Here is a 22386-nt window from a genome sequence, read left to right as displayed (position 1 = left end):
TCAGGGCTCCATTTTATTATGCTTTGTATCTCACATACGATGTTTTGTATGCATTAGTATTATATAAAAAAGGAAGACCAGGCTGAGAGGCAAAAGGTTAGGGGAAACATTAAAAGAAGCTCCACATACGAAACCTCGGAAAAACTGAGGATGTGGAAACAGTTGAACACTCTTAGCTTGGAGCAATCCACCACAGTAGCGCTAAGCCATAGTTCCTAAGTGGGATGGGGCTATATCAGATACACTGCACGTCATAACACTTACAAAGTTCCGCATGGAAGTGTTAGCTATTTGGAAGAAAACTGGAAAGGCTCAGTCTAGAGTACCCAGATGAGACCATGAAAGGGAAGGAGGCTTGTCCGTCTTGAGTGAATGTGAAGGAAGATGTTGGCAAACAAACTAAAGGGAGACCATAGTTAATCCGAAGGATGCCCTCCTTGGTGTGAGCACCCACACCTTTTAAGGTGGACATCAGCAGGGTCACCTGGACTCACCTGTGTTGTAACTTTGTAGGCTACGTAGGCGTTCATACCATCTCCTGTGGGAAAAGAAGAAAGCAGGAGAGGATTACCGTGTAAACCAAAGGAGTGTTAATCTAGCTAATATTTAACCAGGAATCATGCATCATAGGAGTCCCGTATAAGAAGGGGTACTTGTTTCATCTCTGAATTTTACATGCCATCCTAGCATCCAGTTCCTACTTGCCTCTGTGGGACATAGCATGCCCCCACGGATGCTGGCTGAGCCCCAGTTTCGAGTCAGACAAGAAAGTCAGTCCCTGTTCCAACGCCAGGCTCCATTTATACCTTCCACAAAGCAGCACTGGATACTGACAATCCATCAGTTGTTACCATGCCAATATTTGGGCTGATTACACACATCTGTCCAAAATCAAACAATTCCCTTGCTGTGTAAAGCAGGAGGAGGAGAAGGAAGCAAGTGATGTAAAAGGAAACAAGCAGTTCCACCCTAGGCTGGCTCCAGGCTCAGTTTGCTCTTTTAGAAAGGCCATCACGGTCCCTTGCATTGGTGCTGGGAGACACTGACCTCACTGACCTAGCATGCTCACCCACAGCTAAGGGCCTAGCAGGGAACAGTCTGGCTGCCTGATGCCACACAATCTCCCTTTCCTGAGGAATTATTTTTCTGAAAAAGCCTTTGTTAAATAACTTGGGATTCAAGCAACTGTTTTTCTCTGTAGGAGTCTCCTGACCTAGACCACCTGGGGAGATAAAGGCACCAATGATTGTCTGAACACTGAGAAGACACACACTGGGATCTAGACATACACAGCTCCAGTGCTGGGCTATGGTATTTCATGGTGGGTTTATTCCCTTACTCCCCACCCTGAATCCTCCCAATACCAAACACAAAAACCTTGTCAACAATTACCAGATGCCTAAGCTTAAGCTCCTGAAGTAGTCCTGGGGTGAGGGGGTAAGGAAAGGGGCAGTACTGGTTCAAGAGGGTCAAATATTACAGCTGGTTTCAATGGAATGGCTGGAAATGACTGCTTGTATAAAGTACACAGAGAAGTTGGAGATTATACCAGAATAGAGGGCTTGCCTTCTCTACCTCCCCAGCCCCTACCAAAAAGCTGTGTATAAAACAGCTACACTTTAGAAATTACTTTACACTGATTACCCCCTTTAGTTTTCTTCTAAACCACTTATACTACATTGCCAAATATTACTAAGGATGTTTACCACTGATGACAGAAAAAAAAAAGTCAGTTCATAGAAAAAGTATTCAAAATTTCATTCGCAGAAGAATAGTCAGATTCAAATGTCCAAAAGGTCAGTCCTTGGCAAATGATTTTTTAAATATACATTTATTACAATTAAAAAAGAAAAAATAAGGTCAATCCCATAAAGTAGTGCTTGCAATTTTGGGAAAGTCCAAGTGCAAACAACTTAAGATGCAAAGCAGGACCTTCAGACACTGCCTGTCCGCCGGCTGCTTTACTGACGTGGTGTGTGAAAACGAACATACTTGCATGCGTACACAGAGCACAAGAGCTGACAATGGGTTAATAATACAGCAGTCTTAAAGTTCACATAAATTTCCCAAATAATTCCTGAGAGTAAAAGATGGCATATGCAAATTACCAAGGCTCCAAACATAATATCTTGATAGAAATAGGGTTCTAACTTATGTGTGTGGAAAAGAGAAGCCCATGCTGAATAACCAGCCCACAAAACAGAAGGTGTTCTCATAAAGATCAGGCCTTGATTATGAAAAGGCTTTACGTAGCTGGCTTCTTGGCATCTACATGACTAGAAATCTAGACTGTGGTGCGAGGGGATGAAAGCTTATCACCTAAGAGTGACTTGTGTTTAAATAAATCTGACTCATGGGATGTTTTAATTATTCTCTCTCGTGTTTGAACATCATGACTTGTTAACACAATACCAAAGCAATTAGTACTATTTATTTATAACCTGTTTTATTCCATCAAGGATTTAAAGCAGCTAAGAACTAGCTAATGGCTAGCTTAAAATCAGTGTGCCTAAATATTAGAGAGGCAAGTGAGAATCGTAGACCTGAACCCTAAGTTCTGCCCTAGGCTCTACCATGAACCACAACTGTGCCTGAATAGGAAAGCTACTTCACTTTTTGGTCCCCAGTTTCCTCAAGTGTTAGATGAGGGAACTGTGTAAGATGCTCATGAATAGCCTACCAGTGCCAACAGTCTAGGAAAAGTAAAAATCCAACAGTTTAACGACAAACTATCTTGGCACAAAGTCTAATTTGACTTCATAAGTTCCTGTTCTGAGTTTAGAATAGAGAGAGAGGTGGGAATTGCAATTTTTCCTTTTAACTATATAAACACCGCCTCTGTTTAGGAGGACAAGCTCTGCACAGTCTCCTCTATGAGGGTCAATACCCAGAACAAGGAAAGTTGAGGCCTACTGTTCTCTGCTCACTGATAACCCTCACATGCTTGGGACAGGGGAAGGCTATCCTGAAAATCCAGGTTCTAGCCAAAGTTAAGTATTGTGCTTTTTTGAAAGTCTAGTTTCAATCTGACCAATATTCAACCTAGGTTCTTTAGTTTCTTATCTATGAAAGAGACATGTAGACTTTCTCACCTCATCAGGATACTGACAGTACATGATACATGATACATAACATGAGCTTCCAACTTCTCAGAGAAAAACAAGTTCAGCATCCCAAAATTCTAGAATATGCATTTTTAGGGTGCTTAAATGGAATTTATGATCTCAAGAGGGGATAAAATGTTCTCATCAACTCTCTAGGAGAAGGCAACGTTTAGGTTTTTAAAAAGGGATTCTTGCAGTATTTGATGTCTGATTTTTCTTCTAAAAGCCAAGAAGAGCCTAATGAAGTACTGGGTAACTACAAGTTTCCGGCCTTAGAAGCACAGCAAGGGGCAGAATTTACAGGAAAGGTAATGATGAAGTACTTCACATGGGCTAGCTCAGCTATGGCGTTAACCAACCACGAAGCAGCTAACTACGCTTTTCACAGCTAGAGCCTAACTTCACAAGGAATCCCAAGAATGCTTACCTATCTTCTCGGGATCAGTTATACCGACTGTCAAATCAAACTGGTCCTCCTGCTCTTCTTCCTCTAGCTTTTTAAAGAGAAGACAGATCATGAGAGTTGATACCAAAAAAACAGCTCTTAATTTTACCCTGTTCTAACCTTATATCAATACAGTAAGATCAAGATGTATCTTTCTATGTATCAGTGTTCAGCTCCGTCCATTCCCAATAATCCTTGTGATTTTAAGTTGGCAGCCAGTTCAAAGGTCTTGGATAAATCTATTTCCGTAAAACTTTATTTTGATCAGAATGAGTAATTATTGGATTCTGGAAGACTCGTCTCTTTCAGGCTAAGGAGGAAATGAGGAGAGAATATACTCCTGAATATGGGAGCTTCAAGACACTAGATATCATTAGTGACCACTGAAAGCCTCTGTGCTAATCTCAGGGCAACAGACGCCCTGCCCAAGAAAGAGTCCTTTATTGGGTTCTGGCTGTAGACTAACATTAAAGGTCTTCTTCAAGAGTCATAAATATTTTCTCAGGGTTCATATGCAACTGAACTTCAGAATGGTAGCATAGGGTCCTAAAAATCCAAAAGAAACAAGACAAGTAGCATATATTCTCACCTCCTCATAGCTTGGCTGGGGCTTAGAAGAATGTGTGGCTTCCTGTGGTGGAAGAGAAATGAGCGTTTTGGCTGATACCTTCTTATTATTTTGAGTGCTGTCCAGGGATAGCTCCACTGTGGCATCTAAAAGGAGTTGATATTTAAAACCAAGGTCAACAATGAGTCTTTGATGGCTGAATTTCATTCTACAGGCCAAGAGACAAGAATGATAGCAACTACTCTCAATACTCAGAGGTTCTTAGACTAAGAGAACAAGAGTCACGAGATTTTGATGTGGATAAAAGGGCAGGCTGATAAAAAAAAAGTTTTCTTGGTAGAGCAACCCCGCTTCTTTCCAGAGGAAACTTTGGAAACAACTGCTGTGGCTACCCTCTCTTACCCAGAATGCAGGCAAGAATCAGGGATCAAGCAGAAAGACTACACAGCCAAAATAAGTGTGACAATTGATTTTACTCTTAGGACTATGCCTTTAGAAACTTACATGAACACTATCTGTTGTTGTTATAATGGTTTGTAAAAGAAGAATAAGTTCAGTTGCCTGCTTTACAAACCAATACAACAGAAGAGGCAGGTGTGCTGACAGGAAAAAATGACATCAAAGGAAGAGTCAGGGAAACTATAAGTTAGAAGGAATGCATCCGGGGTGCAAACCGAGTGATACCTGGGAACGAACATGGCCACACCTGAGGACACACGGCTACTTCAGCCCAGTTTGAGAACTGCTCCCAATGAAGGCTGAACGTCCTCTTGCAAAGATTAAGCTACATTTAATACAGCTGCCCAAGTGGGGGGAGGGACACATGTAATATCTGAAAATCTTTCTAAACAACATAGTTTAAAAAAAAAAAATTGGTTAAGACCCATCCTTCAGCTATCTGGACAGTTGAGGAGAGCGACTCATTCGAGTGTTTGAGAGAGGAAACTTTTAAAATAGCATTATGCACCATTTTTAGGCATTAAAATTTTTAGACAAAAAAGTATATATTTAAAAATACATAAATTAACATATTAGGACTTTAGGATTCTTTGAAAAAACAAAAAAAAAACAAGCAGATAAAGTATGTTGAGGATCATGGAAGTCCCACAAAGTAATGAGGTTAAAAATGCATGTGGAAATGAAACAGGAGGTGCTGAGCATTTGAAGCCTCAGGCTTATTAGAGTGCTACCAAAAGCCTTTTGAAGAACTCTGCATTTCCTACTGAAATTCACTTGACAAGAATGCCAAAACTTACATTAAAAAAAGATTTTATCTTTGAACTCTTGCTAAGAGTAATGGGAAAGCCTTTGGGCTTGGCCAGAGACTGATCATCACTAGTCAGATGGAAAATAAAATCTGAACATTTAATCTCCATGGTCAATATCTAAAACATCTGAGAAGCTACTGGAGTCCTAAAATCTCACTGCAGACATTCCTTCCTTGGCTGTTCCTTTCTTAGTAGTGAGGCAGGTATTGACTGCTCATGAAACTGGTAGGGGACTGAAGTAAATTAGAATCTTCATTAGTAGTAAATACATCCCTAATAAAGATTTCTACATGTGCATGTACAGAAAACCCAATCACGGGGTAACTGGTTGGTCATACTAAGATTTCAGGCCTTCTTATTAGGAAAGGTCATATAAATGTAACATCCCAAAGATAGGAAATTTATATTCTTTTCAATCTGCCATGTTTTAAAGATAATTCATTACTTGCATTTCTCTTCCAGAAACTTTATCCAAAAAATAGTTCACTACCAGAATGAATAGTGTGCGTTTTAAGCTTGAAGGATGAAAGGGACTAGAAAATCTTCTAAATCTTTACATTTCTTCTTCTGACCTCTTTCCTTTCACGTCTTTTAAATTTCCCCCCAGACATCTAATGTGGGCGGCTTCCCAAGGTCTTACCCTTGGCTCTCTCATCTGTCCTCTTCACCACCATTCGTGCCTTAGAGGAGTTTACTCACACGGCACCTTCCACTTCTAAGGAGACTCTAGGAAGACCACTCCTTATTTCCAGTCTTCTCTCTTCCCCAGGTAGATGCCACAGTTCCAACTGCTTCCTGGGCATTTCCCTTTGCATTTCAAACTTAAGACATCTAAAATCTAAACTCACTCTTCCCTCAAAGCCAGTTTTTTCTTTAGAATGTGGTTCTATAAATATTATCATTTTCCTCTCAAACCTTGGACTTGAAACCTTTGACTCTTGTCCTCAATTCTCATTTTTGAACACACAGTATATCCAATCACTAACACCGGATCGTTTTTTTTTTTTTAGTACACATATTGTTTTATGACATTGGTTAGCAACCCCACAACATGTCAACCCTCTCCCTTCTCGACCTTTTTTTTTTTTTTTTTTTTTTTGGTAAAAATATACATAACCAATTATTTCAAAAATTTCTACATGCACAGTTCAGTGACATTGACTACGCTCTTCCAATTGTGCTGCTATTCTCACTTTAGATGAAGGCTTACAGAACAAAATAGTTTCTCATTTAACAGTTAGTACACATGTTGCCCTATGACAATGGTTAACAACCTCACAACACATCAACACTACCCTTACTCAACCTTGGGTTCCCTATTACCAGCTTCCTTGTCCTCTTCTGCCTTCTGGCCCTTGTCCCTGGACTGCTGTACCTCATTGGTCCCATTTGGTTTTATGGGGCTGTCCACTCCCAGGCTGAATGGTGAACCTCGGAGATGACTTCACCACTGAGCTAAAAAGGACTAACACCAGATTTTGTTGATACCTCTTTGAAAAGTTTCCACCTTTCCCATCCTACTTCTATCACCTTAATTCTGGTCTGGGCCATTTTATTCTTGAACTAACTGCCTTCTGAAAAGCCTCCAGACTTTGCCCACTGCAATACATCTTACATAATTCCACTAGATCAGTTTTCCTAAAACATTACTGTGCCCATATCACTTTTCTTATTCAAAACTGCCAATGACTCTTAACTGGTGCTAGGATGAAAATTCAACCTACAATTAGCAACGTCAAAAATCCTCCCAAACTACATCTCCAGCCTTATCTTCCACGGCTTCTCTAAGAAACCCTTGCTTTGGCCCATCAAGCTCATGCACTGTCCCCCAAACATACCTTACACTGCCTGCCCCACCATTTGTACACTTCTCCTTTTCTCCTACATAAATCCTGCTTCTTCCAGGAGGTCTTTCAAGGTCACTATAGCCCAGGGTTTCTCAAGTCTCAGCACTACTGGCATTTTGGGCTGGATAATTCTTTGTTGTGAGGGGTTGTTCTGTGTATTGCAGGATGTTTAGAAGCATCCATGGTCTCCACCCATTAGATGCTAGTACTCCCCCACCCCCCCAGTCGTGACAACCAAAAATGTCTCCAACCATTGACAAATGTCTCCTGGGAGGCAAAATGTGTTGAGAATAGGGTAGACCCCCCAAACAAGGAATTATCCATCCCAGAATGTTAATAGTACCAATGTTGGGAAACCCTGCTCTAGACTAGTGTTTTCCAAACTGAAGGTTGTGGCTCACTGGTGGATTGTGAAATCAATAGGTTGCCAAGAGGATTAAAAAAAGTGAAACAATAGAAAATTTTAGATTGTATCAGAAGTAGCCAGGGCAAATAACTTTTGTTTCAGTTTTGTACAAGTATGTATATATTCTGGATTAGGACATACAATATATTTCTGACTATGTGTCTCCATCATAAATCTAAAATTACTGCTTTAGTTAGTGATCTCACACTCCTATGAGCTCCTGTTTGTATTTCTACCCTTCCTCTAGCCACATTTTTACTATCATTTAATAGTTATTTAACACCTGTTCTTCAAGAATTGTATATTTATGTCTTACTCCCTAAACTTGTAATGATGGCAGGGCCTGTATTTTACATTTTTTTTAGTCCTCCACAATAGTATCTTCCATAGAGTTATGTTTCCAATGGTTTTCTTTTTGCTTTTGACTTTAATTCAGTAACTTAACAAAGTCATTTCCACACTTGCCTGCAAACAGATCCTGTGGCTCTTGGTCTTGTTCCTCATGGACTCCATTTTCTTTGGAGCCACTGTTGATGGGACGAAGGGAAGCAGTTCTCTTTGGAGACTGGGGCTTACTCTGAAAACAAGGAGACACTCTGAATAAAACAGTACCATTAAAAACAAACCCAACCTGCCTATAAAGGGACTTTTAATGCATCCCTCAGTGGCTCCCAGAGGTGTTCGGGGGAGACAGATCACTCGTCCGCCAGTTCAACTCTCTGGTCTCCTATAGAAGCAACAAATCATTATTAGTGATGTAAGCGCTGCCCGTGAGATCCCACAGCTAAAACAAATTCCTAGACTTTAGGGTTAATTTTCTAACAGTATAACCTTGCTGGAATGCCCTACCTCAAAGCACATGACACCAACACTGGAATGTGTACGTACAGATAATTGTCAAAAGAACCTCTCAAAATGCATCTCTCCTGCTCAGTCGATGACCTTTATTCTTTCAAATGCTGATGGAAGCACATTCTAGTGACCAGGCCACCACACTGGAGTCCAGAATTCAAGCTCTGATTCTGGCATACTCTGTGTCTTTGGCCAAACTATTAATTAAAGTCCAATTGTGTGGGATATTACTGACCAACCTGACAGGCAAAGGAAGGTATAACACTTCACATCTAATGCTGTTTGTAAATAGCTTCTCTTCTCATCCTTAACTCACACAAACAAAATCTCCAACCACACCTCGTGTCAGACTAGGAAAATAAAAACCAGTCATGCTTCACCTAGTGGGCACATGGTGAAAACACAGTCAGTCCATGATGTTTATTAAAAGCTCAGTGATCAGCCACAAGCAAGGGTGGGCTGGGTCCCCAGACCAGTGCCAGAGGGAACAAAGCTGGATTGTGCAGAATGTGAACAGAAAGCTGGGAATCCGGTTTCAAAAGCTTTGGTGTTGTACTGCAGGGTTTTGAAGTCAGACCCTAAGGCCAAATCAGTTAAAAGACCTGACTTAAGGGACCTTTTATGAAACATTTCCTTACAAATCTGAGGGAGTTTGTTCCTTGGAGATGGGCCTTTTCTGACCCAACAGAACAAAGTAAAATGACAAATCTATTGGGTACTATGAATTTGCCATGCAAACAACCCCATACCAACATTGGGGCCACCCTCCAAGAAAGAAACTGTAACCAATATTTAGATTTATATTCGCAAACAATACACTGACTGGAACTTTCTATGCTAACAAAGTCTAACGAGCACTTAGCTATGAATGCTTAATCCCAGGTCGGTTAGAGAATTGTACAGTGATCCTGTCCTCAAGCTGCTTCCACAAACTTAAAAAAAAAAATCACTGCAGAGACAGAAGACAAATAACAGATCAGGGACAAAGCCAGAATTTTCCCTTAGCCTCAAACATTGCCGAACACCTCCCTACACATACTCTTATACAGTACAAAGATCTCATAGGAGTACCAGTGCCCAGGCCACCTGATTTGTTTTCATTCAGTTTCATGTGGAAGAGATTAAAACCCAAGATACATTAAGGATATATGTACACAAATATAATTTATTTAGAGCTTCCTAAGGAGAATAAAGCAACAGTAAATGCACAGGTTAGAACCTGGCAATTACCTATAAAAACCCACTCCTGTTCTATGGAGATGAATAGAACCAGCTTTCCGTTTCTGATTCACCATCTAAACATGGAAGGTTAATGCCTAAGAACGTTTTCTGGAGCACTCAGAGTGGCAGTCTGTCTTTCTCTGTTCTAATCCAAAGAGACAGACCTGCATGGATGGGATACGTACTGCAGGGACAATTCCAACACTCCACCTGCCTCGCTCCCTCCACACCACCCCCCTTCAAGGCCGAAGCCATAAACTGCTTGACTAAAACTGATTACAACAGACCTGTGCTCCCTTTGTAAACCAGGTAACAACTACCTGTGAGAATAGCAAACTGCTCCTCAGATATCCTCTGGGACACCATCCAAAAACCAGATGGCTGAATTCTAAGAGCGCTGCAGATAGTTAAATTGATTAACATACTTCTTAATCTTTCCTGTGTAGTTCTTTGACAAAATTGATCTACTTATGTAAAACTCTGTATCCCCCCTCTAAAATCTGTATCTTCTCATGTCATTAAAAGTTGTACAAATGTATCGCTTTTAGCGACTTAACTCTCCATCATGTGGGTATACCACCACATAATCTCCTGAGACCGAACATTTAGATGGTTTTCAGGTTTTCACCATCACAAATAATGTCCAGCTTATATATCAGTCCACATCTGATGATCTCCCTGGGAAAGATTCTTAAACAGAACTATTGGATATAAAATTTTCAAAGGTTTTGTTAAACTAAACTGCCTTCCAGAAAGACTACTAATTTACATCCCCTCCCCACCCCCCGTCCCGCCCTGTATAAGAGTGCTGCATAGCGTTCTCTTTCTTTAATCTTTGCCAGGGTGACTGGCGAAAAGCTGTCTTTTTTCCATGTTTATTGGCTGTCTGAACACCTGTGTCTTGTCTTGATGTCCTTTGCCTGTTTTTGTATTAGGGTGTTGTTGTTAACTGCCGTCGGGTCCCGCCTCATGGCAACCCCATGCAGAACAGAACCAGACGCTGTCCAGTCCTGTGCCATCCCCATGATTGGTTGGGGATCGGGCTGTTGTAATCCACTGGGTTTTCACTGGCTGATTTTTGGAAGTAGATCACCAGGACTTCCCTCCTTGTCCACCTTAGTCTGGAAGCTCCGCTGACATCTATTCAGCATTATAGCAACACACAAGCCTCCACCGGTGGAAGGTTGGTGGCTGGAATCAAATCTGGGTCTCCTTCACAGAAAGCAAGAACTTTTACCACTGAACCACGAACCCTATTTGGGTGTTAGCGCTACTTCATTAGGTATACAGGCTTCTTACATAATAAGTATGTTAACCCTCTTTCTGGCATATTATACAGTATCCCTCCCCAACTTTATCTCTTTTTCACATTTGTTTGATTTTTGACCCATCGAATTTACTTTCAGTTTGACTGGTTTGAATTGGCATTGGACAAATTAAGCTTATTTCTTTACGATGAATAATACCTAGCACAGAGTTGGTCTTCAGAGCATAAATATATTCTCAAGTTTTACTTGAAATGAGATTCAAAAGAAACTGAGCAGAACCACTTTTAAGGATAGAAATGGAGTCCTGTCCATGCTATCCCATATTCACACAGCACTGTTACAGAAAACAAGTCTTCATGAGGCTGGTCTGTCATAACAGCTTGCTTGTCATCAAAATACATACCTACCTGAGCATTATAACATAACACAATACATTTCATATGCTATGCCTGAGGTTAAAAGGCTATTTTCTATTCAGATTTATTGAGGTATAATTTACATAAAAAGTGAGTTTTGAATCAACACTTAACATTTTAGGAAGGACTCATTCTGGGCATGCACATTTGATAGGGAGAAGGGAGGAGACACGTTGTTTCCAGTGAGTGTCAAAATCAATACTAAAAATACACCTTGCTTTTCAATCCAGACTTTAGAAACCTCTTGGTAGTCAGTAAGTCACACAACTGTCCATCTGTTTGAAAGCGGGTACACGTCTAGGAACAGATGAAACGACTTTCTGGGATGAAAACAGTATGTTTGTGACATAGTAAGTAAAGCCAAAGAACTGCCCTGCCTACTTCCCCTTGGCCCTCCCCCAACTTTTTTTTATAAAGGAAGTATTCTTTCTTTTAGCAGATAGACTGCTAGACTAGGGTATCCAACACTTGCTGACTCCCTTTGACTGTTAATTCCAGCAGGTGGTTCTACTGATAAGTGTTTAAAAGTTCAAGTGGTTCTGTTTATAATTCCAAGAGAGTAGACAGCCCACTACTCATTTACGTAGAGGCATTATTATAAAGATCTGCCAGCAATAACAGCACTTGCGTTAAGAGCAAATAGGTACTCCTTGACAATTACTAGCCTCAACCCATGAGGCCCCCGCCACTAACACAATTTTCTTTGCTCAGGGAAGGACAGAAGTGGGCTTGCTGCCCCTCAGAGCTGACACTGTCATCCTGCACTGAAGTGCCCTACTGAGATTCCAGGTAACTTTTTTTATGTTAACCAGGTGTGATTCTTCCCCATTGCTCAACTGCTCTGCTCCATGCAGAACACTTTCATTGCATTCAAGGACTGCGAAAGGGTAGATATCATTAAAATCCTCAACTGATCCAAATTAAATGCTAAGGTAACACTGCTTCTGGAAGACTAGAATACTCATTTTCTGAGGGAAAATTAGTATGCTTTAGTAAGGCAAGATGAAGCTGAGGAGTTGTGTGAGGACATTAATGTAACAAAGCAAGAACAATAAGTCAACCCCAGGAACTATACCCACAAGATAACAGGGCAGCCATGCAATCTTTAAAAATTACCATGACATGAAATACTGCTCCATTTAGACCTCTATTTCTAGGGAGAAATGAGTGAGGTGGGACAATATATTAGTTTTCTATTGCTACTGAAACAAATTACCACAAAGTTAACGGCTAACACAAGGCATATTTATTATCTTACATTTTTGTAGAAGTCCAACCCAAGTTTCCCGAGCCTAAAATCAAGGTGTAGGCAGGGCTGCATTTCTTTCTGGAGGTTTTAGGGAAGAATCACTTCCTTGCCCTGCAGCTTCTAGAGGCTACCCACATTTCTTTGGCTCATGACCTCCTTCCTCCATCTTCAAAACCAGCAATGTTGCATCCCTCCATGCCTCCTTCCAGAGTTACATCTTCCTCTGATTCTCACTTCCATTTTTTAAAGATTCTTGTGATTGCACTGGGCTCACCTGGATATAATCCAGGATAATTTTCCTTTCTTAAAGTCGGCTGAGTAGCAACTTCAATTTCATCTTTAACCTTAACTCCCTTTTCCCATGTAACCTAACATATTCACAGGTTCTGGGGATTAGGACGTGGACATCTTTGCGGGCTGTAATCTGGCCCACAACAGGCAGTGACCTCCTACCACCATGTTCCAAAAGTGGCACAGATGTGCTAAAAGCATCTGTCCTCGGAAGAATGGACATTCAATGTCCATGAAATTTAGGAACAGGATGCATCTTACTCTACACAAACTGGGTGAATATTCTATTATCCCAAATGACTTCCCAGTATTAGCCCTTCTCATAGCTTAAAGAGCTAAAGTACAGAATATTACCCTGCGGTTCACAGAATTCAGAGGGTCTATGAACTTGGATAGGAATAAAATTACAATTTCATTTTCAGTAACCCTTACCGAAATCCAGCATTTTCTTCAATTATAAAGATACACAACAAACCATAATAGTAATAGCAATAGCTGAGACTACAGCTAATAGAAATTAGATTTTTTATATATTAAAGTTGCTGCAGATCTCAAAATCTCATTTATGCTCATCTCTATTTCAGAGTTATGGTAGTTATTAGACCTACGCCTACCCATTGCTGTCGAATTGATTCTGACTCATAGGGATCCTACAGGACAGAGTAGAACTGATCCACAGGATTTCCAAGGCTGTAATTTTTACAGAAGCAGACTGCCACATCGTTCTCCCACGGAGTGGCTGGTGAGTTCGAACTGCTGATCTTTTGGTGAGCAGTTGCGCTCTTTAACTACTGCATCACCAGGGCTGCTTACTGACCCCTAGGTAATGCATTAAAAAGCACGTTACCAGTATAAAATTGTTTTAATATGTTAATAACCATATCTCAATATAATTGGTTTCCTTTGTGATCTCATGTGTTTTATTTTATGCATTTAAAAACACCACTCCGAGAATGGCCTATAGGCTGCCACTGGACTGCCAGTGGGTCCCTAGCACAAAAAAAGGTGAAGAACCTCTGAGCCAGAGGGTAGTGGGACGAATGAAAAGGGGGAGCTGGGAGAGGGGGGAAGATGAGGCTGAAGCTGGCCATCGAGCTAGTTAAGGAAAACCATGAGCAAGTCCGTTAGAGACCTCAAACTGAAAGGGAGGATCATGAATCTACCAATCTGATGTAATTTCCCTACTAAAATTTTTGGGTCTCAAAGTACCGTAACTTAGAAGGGCCCAGAAAACTACAGAATGATCAGAGTACTAATGGGTGCTTTATCTTCTAAACTGAAAATGCAAACCCAGTTCAAAATTAGCATGGACAGCAGAATGAAGCCCAGCTGTCCATCTGACAAAGCAAAAGAATAAGCCAGAAAAAGTGAGCAACATGCTCTTCCTAGCGATGAGAAACTTAGGGCCACTTGCTGTAGGAACTAACAACTACTCCTGAATCATTTATGCCGACAGTTACCCAAGAGTGCTGAGGAGCTCTGAGGACTAACGGAGATAAATTACAGCGCTTTTTCCTCTCTCCCCTCTCAACCTAACCAACCAAATGGCCACATCATCAGGGCAGCCTTATAACACCTAGGTAAGCAAAGGGGCAGCAACTCCCTACAGAAACCAGAAATCCCACTGCAACTTCTGTTGCTTCTCTCTGAAGCCCCAAACTCTAATTGTAAAGCGGTTTTAAATTGGGTTCTTACTAGTCATCTGTAAAGTCTTCTCTCATCTCTTTTCCCCACAGTGCTTTGTGACTACTTTTAAATTCGCTTGTCTTCTATAATCTTAAAAGCTGGGTTAGCTGCTAGTACAATTCTACTGTCAAGAAATGTGTTAGTCTATGTACTTTAGGAAAATTTAAACTTAGTAGAAATAAAACTTGTTTGCGATCTGAGCTGAGGATGAAAGCGAGTCTTAGGACATGATACCAGTGCCCGACTTATTAAAGAATGTTTTCATCAGACCTGTGTGAAAAATGTGAGATGTCAACTTCTAATCTTTTGACCAGATGTGACCACCTGATGTCAGCTCCAAAAACAAGTTTTTGAGGCAATACAAAATAAAAAAAACCAAACTCGTTGCCGTCAAGGAGCAGAACTGCTCCATAGGGTTTCCAAGGAGCACCTGATGGATTCAAAGTGCCGACCTTTTGGTTAGCAGCCATAGTTAACCACTACGCCACAAGGGTTATTTGAGGCAACAGGAAGCTTACCCATGACTACTTACTAATATTCGTTATGAATGACTAAACCATTAACTAAAGAGACTAAGCAATAAACCCTTGTTCAAAGATACAGTTACACAGATTCACTTTCAGAAGTCTAGTTAAGACTGGAGAAGCGCTAGTGCCAAGAAACTTATTATGTACGCATTGTACCTTTGGGAACAGCTACTGTACATGTTTCGTAGAACAGAGAATTAAAATATTAGCCAGTTAAGCTATCAATCTTCTTATGATTTTTAATTTTTTCAAATTTTTATTGTACTTTAGAAGGTTTACAGCACAAACTAGCTTCTCATTAAACAATTAATATACATATTGTTTTGTGACAGTGGTTGCCAACCCCACAACATGTCAACACTCTCCCGTTCTCGACCTTAAGGTTCCCCACTACCAGCTTTCCTGTCACCTCCTGCCTTCTCATCCTTGCCCCTGGGTTGGTGTCACCATTTTGTTTTATGGGCCTGTCTAATCTTTGGCTGAAAGGTGAACCTCAGGAGTGACTTCATTATTGAGCTAAAAGTATGTCTTGGGGCCATACTCTTGGGGTTTCTCCAGTCTCCATCAGACTAATTAAGTCTGGTCTTTTTTTTTTTTTTTTTTTTTGTGGGTTAGAATTTTGTTCTACATTTTTCTCCAGCTTTGTCTGGGACCCTCTATTGTGATTCCTCTCAGGGTAGTCGGTGTCCTTATGACTTTTTATAAAGCTACGAAATTCTGTCCAGATCTAAGGAAGTTATTCTATAAGCACTCAAATGGAAATAAACTGATCTCAAAAAGAGCTGATTTTTCCCCCCTCAGAGCACATGCTATATCGATCACAGATTTAGGGCTGGATCCTAAAAGACCATGTCCTTTCCGGTCTCAATGTTAACACATAACTTACATTTATAAAACTCTCTGCAGTCTATAAATCACTGTCAATCAGGAGCCAATTACTATCCAAGACTTCTGAATACCAATAAAAGTAAGTTATATTGCTCATTAGTCTTACAACTCCAGTGGGCATATGTAAATAATTATTGGTTAATCAAAGACTAAATATTCAATATATGACTTCTCAAGTCCCTTGCTATTCCCTTTTTTTTTTTTTGGATCATATAAGTCTTTTATTTTGCAGGGTTTTTTTTTTTTAACTTTTACTTGAAATAGGTAATATTTGCACATGGTGAAAACTAAAATGTACAGAAGCAGAACGTAGTGAAAACTAGGTGTCCTCCACATCTTGTCCCGTAGCCACCCAATTTTCTTCCATGTAAGACACCACTGTTACTACTTTCTTGTATACTCTTCCAGAGATATTTTATGCATATTGAAGCAAATTCACATACCCACATATATTTTCATAAGTAGTAGCATAATAAACTTCTGAACTTCTCTTTCACTTAACAAAGTATCAAGGTATATTGGTGTTTTGGGGCTGTCATAGCAAAGTACCACAAATTAGGTGGTTTAAAACAATAAAAATTGATTCTCTTACAGTTCTGTAGCCTAGAAGTCTGAAGTCTGGGTATCAGTAGTGTTGATTTTTCTGATAGCTTTGAGGGAGAATCTGTTCCGTGTCTCTCTCCCAGCTTCTGGTGATTTCCTGCAATCTTTGGTGGCTATTCCTTCTTTATCTTATTTCATTTCTTGTGGCCATTTTCCTAGTCACTGGCTTTCAATTCAAGAATAAGAGTAATGGAAAAAAAATTTTAATGTCTGAACCCGCTGCTGTCAAGTCAATTCTGACTCATAGCGACACTATACGACAGAGTAGAACTGCCCCATAGGGTTTTCAAGGATGGATTCAAACTGCTGACCTTTTGGTTAGCAGCTGAGCTCTTAACCATTGCACCACCAGCACTGATACATTATCAAAAGAAGTTACCAGAGCTGGCCAAAATCTAAGACTATCATTTATCTATGTTTTCCTTCTTTGTCTCAGCATGAGAAAAGTCTCCACAGTTCTTCCCTTTAAATTTAGAAGGCAAATCTGTGATCCTGGCATACTGCTAAACAGAGATGGGCATATAAGAACTCACGGGAAGGCAAATAGAAGAGCTTCCTTGAGTTCTATCTTTAGGTTTAGAAGTATGCAAAGGAGATCAGTGAAGTAAAATGAGGTATAAAAATATATATGCCACTTAATGTCTGTTTAACATGACACTTTTAAGCAGTAGGAGAGCCAAAAGAATGGCTCCAATTTAGTCTCTTAGTTTCATTAAGGGGAAAATAATCTTATCCCATAATTAAGAAAGAAAGTTTTAGCTAAGAGATACATATCTGGATTCAGCTCGCTCCACATCAAAGATCCAGAAAATACAGTAGGAGTTTTAGACCTTTATTTATAGGCCCACAAAGTAAGGGGCTGAAAGAAGATAAGGTCTTAGGTATTTTAAGAATCAGATATTCCACAAGCTGGTTTTCAGTCTTTAAAAAAAAGACTTCAGATTTGTTTTAATAATTCTTTTAACTTTGGTCTCTCCCGTTCAAATAACTGGTTTGTAGATCCTGAGACGCATATCGTGTGCTATTCTTTTGATTATAAATCAATCACATTTCTATTACTGTATTAACAAAGCCTCTAGGGCTATAAAATAGAGCAGATGGGATGTTAACAGCAACAGCTGTTACATCAATGTCCAGGAAATTACATTCATACCATAAATGAATTTTACATTTTACATGCCTCAGTGTCTAATTTTTCAATGCCCCTCTCTGCCTTCAACACCAGCTTCCAACAGGCGATTAAACACAATATAAAAATAAATCAGTAAGATGCTACTGAAGTCATTAAGTGCCTACCTTGATGGCTTTTAGCTAATCAAATAAACCTTACTCCTAGTTAGTCTTGATAAGCTACACTAACCATTTTTAGGGTTAATTAGTTTAACTTTTTCTAATCCATTATTTGATTTTGTGGGTTTTTTGATTCTTGGAGTTTACAATCGTTACTAAATCAACGATTCTGAGGACGGACCGGGCAGTGTTTCGTTTGGTTGTACACAGGGTCTGTATGAGTCTGAACTGACTTGACGGCACCTAACAACAGAGTTTACAAAAAGCTCATTAGCAAATACAGCTCAAGCGTTCAAAAAATAAGTACTCTTTAAATGTTTATTACATGCAAGGCACTCTCTTAAGTGTTTCACAGGTATTCTAATTTACTCTTCATTATAATGATGGAGGTAAATGCTATTATTACTCACAATTTACAGATAAGGAAACAGTATAAAGTAATTAAGCACCTTGCCCAAGGTAAAACCAGCAAGAAGTAGAGCCAGGATTTCTTTAAATCTAGGCAGCAGACTTCAAAGGCCACACTCTTAATTACTTCATTCTTCAGTGTTATTCCTTACAAATGGAAGCACTGCAATCCCCTATTTTCTCTGGCTCACAACTAAAGCATTTATTAGAATATAATTTGTATTTAATGGCTGTTTAACAAGACATTCCCAGCTTAACTAGTGAGGAATCTTAGGGTCTTGACTTCTCGAAGATTAACACCAAGGCAGGCAGCTCAGAAAAATGGTTTACAGGTAGCATTTTAGTTTCCTTAGCAACTCAATTTTCCTGGATCAAAATCTAAATAAAATTAATTATGCCTTCTGTGGTGGAGCAAGGTCATTCTGATTCCCTTTGCCCCTTTAGCTGGAAATTAGGCAAAGGATTTTTAGTCTTAAAACAGAGAGGTATTGATGCCTCTGTAAAATAATCTGGTGAGATCAATCAATCTCACCCTCCTGAACTTCTTTAGGTAATTCTAGAAAATAACACCTCACCCATCCAAGGTGCTTTTTGGAAATTAAATTAACATTTGCCTATGTAGCCAATCACTTTCAGTGCCAGAATTTCTATTTTTCAGATATTCAGTGTGAATATCTACCATCTGGGCAGTTTATCAACAGTAGCTCTTCTCCATGGTTTATGGGATAATTAGTAAAGGAACAGACTGAAGGTACGGAAGCCTAACACTTGAAATCTAAACTAGTGGCAAGAGTTCCATTATATCTCAGAATAACACAGACTTCAGTAAACAGTTTGAACTGTTATTAGCATCAGCAAGCATTTTATGAGCTGGGATTATGGACTCAATTCCTGAATAAAGTGTAGGAAAAATTCTAACGATTGCCACTGGAGGCTTTTAGCAAGATATTTCCAAGAAATGCAATCTTTTATCTGACCTATGTAAGATGAGCATAAATGAGTCTCCCAGAAAAAGATCAAACTTTTTCAGACACTTAAAGAACTTACAGCTGTTTTATTTACTCACTTTTTATAGTAGCTACAAACTGAGTAGCTACTATAAAAAGAAACATTATTGAAGGCAAAAAGACGAATAAATCCGCAGAGCCAGCACTGAATAAGTTTACAACTTGGCATGAACCATACCAAGTGAAATGAGTCAGTATTCTCACAAAACAGCCCAAAACGTCGCCACTGGTTCCAGAATTGATTACCAATTTCCACATATAAAGATTAGTTTCTTCCAATATCTAACTCTTACTAGAAACCTGGATATTACTAGGGGAAACACCATTTCCTCCTCACACATACAGATTTGTTCCCACTGAGGCACTCAGGCACTTTACGAGACATCCCTTTAAAAGGGAAAACGCCTTCTGGTCTATGTAGTGTCTATCTGGCAGGGCCTTCCTCAACCAGCCAGAGAAGGCCAGATTTTCCTAGAGATCTGAGGAGTCAAACTAATATCCAGAAAGGGCCTTTGGTAATTACCGGGAGGTGCTAGCCTAATGAAAGAATTTGTGGGCGGGTCACTATCCCGGGCCACTCCAGATAACATTATTCATCCTAGGAGCAGCGAAACGTGGGAAAGGAAGGTCTGTACCCCATTCCCTTATCCTGACCTATTAAGTCAGCCCGGGCAAGGAACGACCAGCGAAGCAGTCCCGTGGATTCTTGAGGTCACCTCACAGCTGGGCTAAATGACGGCCTTGGCGGCTCTTCGCTGTCAGGGACCTCGACGAAGAAACCACCACACCCCTCATCCCTCACGGTCCGCCCAGGCCCTGTGACTCGAAGTCCAGCCAGGCCCCCGCGCCCAGATTTCTGTCACCGACGCGAGGTCTCAACGGGCCCACTCTGCACAGCTTTCCGGACCCTCATGTAGCCTCTCTTCCCTTTCGGGGCGCTCGCCCGCCCGCCCCAAAAGGTGCGAACTCACGGCCGCCGCGGCGCCGGTGAAAATGTCCTCTCCCTCAGCGTCGCTGTCCCCAGCCTCGGGTTCTGACCCCCCAGCCGCCCCCTCGGACTCCGGCTCCAGGCAGGGAAAGGGTGGAGGGAGTCTCTCCGAAGCGCTACAGCCACCACTACCGGACGCCATCTTTCTGCACCCGCGGCGGAAGCCGCAACAACAACTTTATAGAGAGATAGTGCCGAGAGCAACGCGTTCCAGCGAAGGGACAGACCCTGCGGGACCTGAGGGGCGGGGCTTAGGCACTGGGGGCGGGTCCGGGGTCGACAGCTCCTGCCCAGCAAATCCGAGCCCCGGGCCAGCACGCTGGGGTCTTAACGAGCGGGACCCAGAGGGCAGAAAAGGGGGAGCCAGGGGATGCTCTGGTTCCTATGGCCCTTTGTGCTCCGGACAGCTTTGGCTTCCTAGGGAGATTTCGTTTGACTACAGGAGTCTTATCCCTGGTGGCACAGTGATTAAGAGCTCGGCTGGTAACCATAAAGGTCGGCAGTTCGAATCCACCAGCTGCCCCTTGGAAACCCTATGGGGCAGTTCTACCCTGTCCTATAGGGTCGCTATGAGTCCGAATCGACGGCAACGGGTTACGGGTGGCTAAAAAGGTTTGAAAACCTCTACATGCCACCTACTGAGCAGAATTCCCTCAGAGAGATCCCATAAATGTTTCTGATTGAGGTCTCTAAACAGGCTGCATAAAGTCTCGCCATTTATTCTTTGGACAACATTCGGCTAATGCATTCAAGAAATACATATTGAGGATCTACTGTGTGCCTGGCACCCTCTATGCCCTTGAGATAAAGAAGCTCCTTGCTGATTAAGCGTTTACAACTTAATGAGGGAGGCAGGCAGGCATGTAAATAAACAATTCAACATGTTCAATGTTATGATGTACTTTGGGAGAACACTGAAAGAGATCACAGTTCTGCTCGGAGAAGTCGGGAAGCATCACAGAAGAGATAAAACTCAAGTGTCCTAAATTTGCTTGAAAGGAAGTTAGGATTATCCTCTAAATTGCTGTGGAGTGGAAATGGAGTGGAATAGATAGCAGGGAGATTATTAATCTCTAAACAAAATTATTCTGGGACTTAAAGTATTCACTGATTGTCTGGTGAGTCTACAATCTAAATTAGTTAAACAAGTAAGACTGGAGTTCAAAGATAAATGGGATATGTAATCATGGAATAATTCTGCAAGATAATCCTGACTTTCTTCTCAATAGAGATGAGATGAAGTTTGCAATCAACTTTGACAAAATGGTTTAGTTTGTTTCCAACTGCAAATTCCTCAACATCAGGGGTTGGCTCCCTCACAGGTCTGTAAGTCTCTTGAGGGTAGGGACCATGTCTTACCTATCATTGTATCCTCGGCGCCCACAGGCCGTGTCTGGGAAATTAAGTACCCAATAAATGTTTGAGGTTTGAAAGAAGGGATAGATAGATAAAACGTCTAACATTATCAACCTGGTTACTGGCATCCATCACGGACATGAGCACCAAAGGGCTTAAGACATTCTTTTTAGCATAGTGACCTCCAATCATTTCCCACCATCTCTTTCAGGGAAAGTTCTCTCGTTCTAAGTTGTCTTTGAAGGCACTTGGCAGAAATATTCAGTCCGTAGTTGTACTGTACTGAGGCCCTATGAGATGAGAAAACCCAAAAGCCTTCTCCCATCAACGCCTAAGTGGTCTGACTGGGTTCCCAAGACATGCCGTTTCACAGCAACGGAAACTCACTTCCGGCACGACCAGGAAGTAAGAAAGGTTTCGGCTGGAAGCGGCTCCCTCGGAGAACTAATAGTCCCTGGGCACATGCTTCTCCAGCACTAGAAACCAAAATCTTCTCTTCTCCTACCTCTTCAGGATTCATCTTTAGCTTATCTCGAGAGCTGAATGAAGCAATCAGTGGCGGGTAACAGACCGTTACACTCCCCACCCCCACCCCACCCGCAGCGGAAACTACAAGCCCCAGAATACAGCTCTCGCTCTTCCGAAGAAAACGACCATACGTCCCAACAAGCAATGCGCTTCGCGGGCGACGAGGTTTT

At 41.1% G+C, this 22386-nt stretch overlaps 1 protein-coding gene across 3 annotated transcripts in view; it reads right to left on the bottom strand.

The window, feature by feature from the left end:
- Positions 1–20534, bottom strand: part of SNX1 (sorting nexin 1) — a 48165-nt gene extending 27631 nt beyond the window's left edge. For 2 of the 3 annotated variants that reach the window (XM_023729712.1, XM_023729713.1), the window contains exons 1-5: positions 20316–20534; positions 8104–8215; positions 4139–4263; positions 3532–3598; positions 495–538 (exon numbers count right to left, since the gene is read on the bottom strand). In XM_023729712.1, coding sequence (XP_023585480.1) covers positions 495–538; positions 3532–3598; positions 4139–4263; positions 8104–8215; positions 20316–20474 — 507 coding nt within the window. In that variant the 5' untranslated portion in view covers positions 20475–20534. The remainder of the gene's footprint in view (positions 1–494; positions 539–3531; positions 3599–4138; positions 4264–8103; positions 8216–20315) is intronic. The other variant, XM_004374650.2, reaches the window with a different exon arrangement.
- Positions 20535–22386: the final 1852 nt, after the last annotated feature.

Source organism: Trichechus manatus, unplaced genomic scaffold (assembly GCF_000243295.1).
Source record: "Trichechus manatus latirostris isolate Lorelei unplaced genomic scaffold, TriManLat1.0 scaffold00030, whole genome shotgun sequence".
Taxonomy (NCBI): Eukaryota; Metazoa; Chordata; class Mammalia; order Sirenia; family Trichechidae; genus Trichechus; species Trichechus manatus.
The sequence above is the reverse complement of the archived record's forward strand: the minus strand, read 5'-3'. Positions and strand labels throughout refer to the sequence as shown.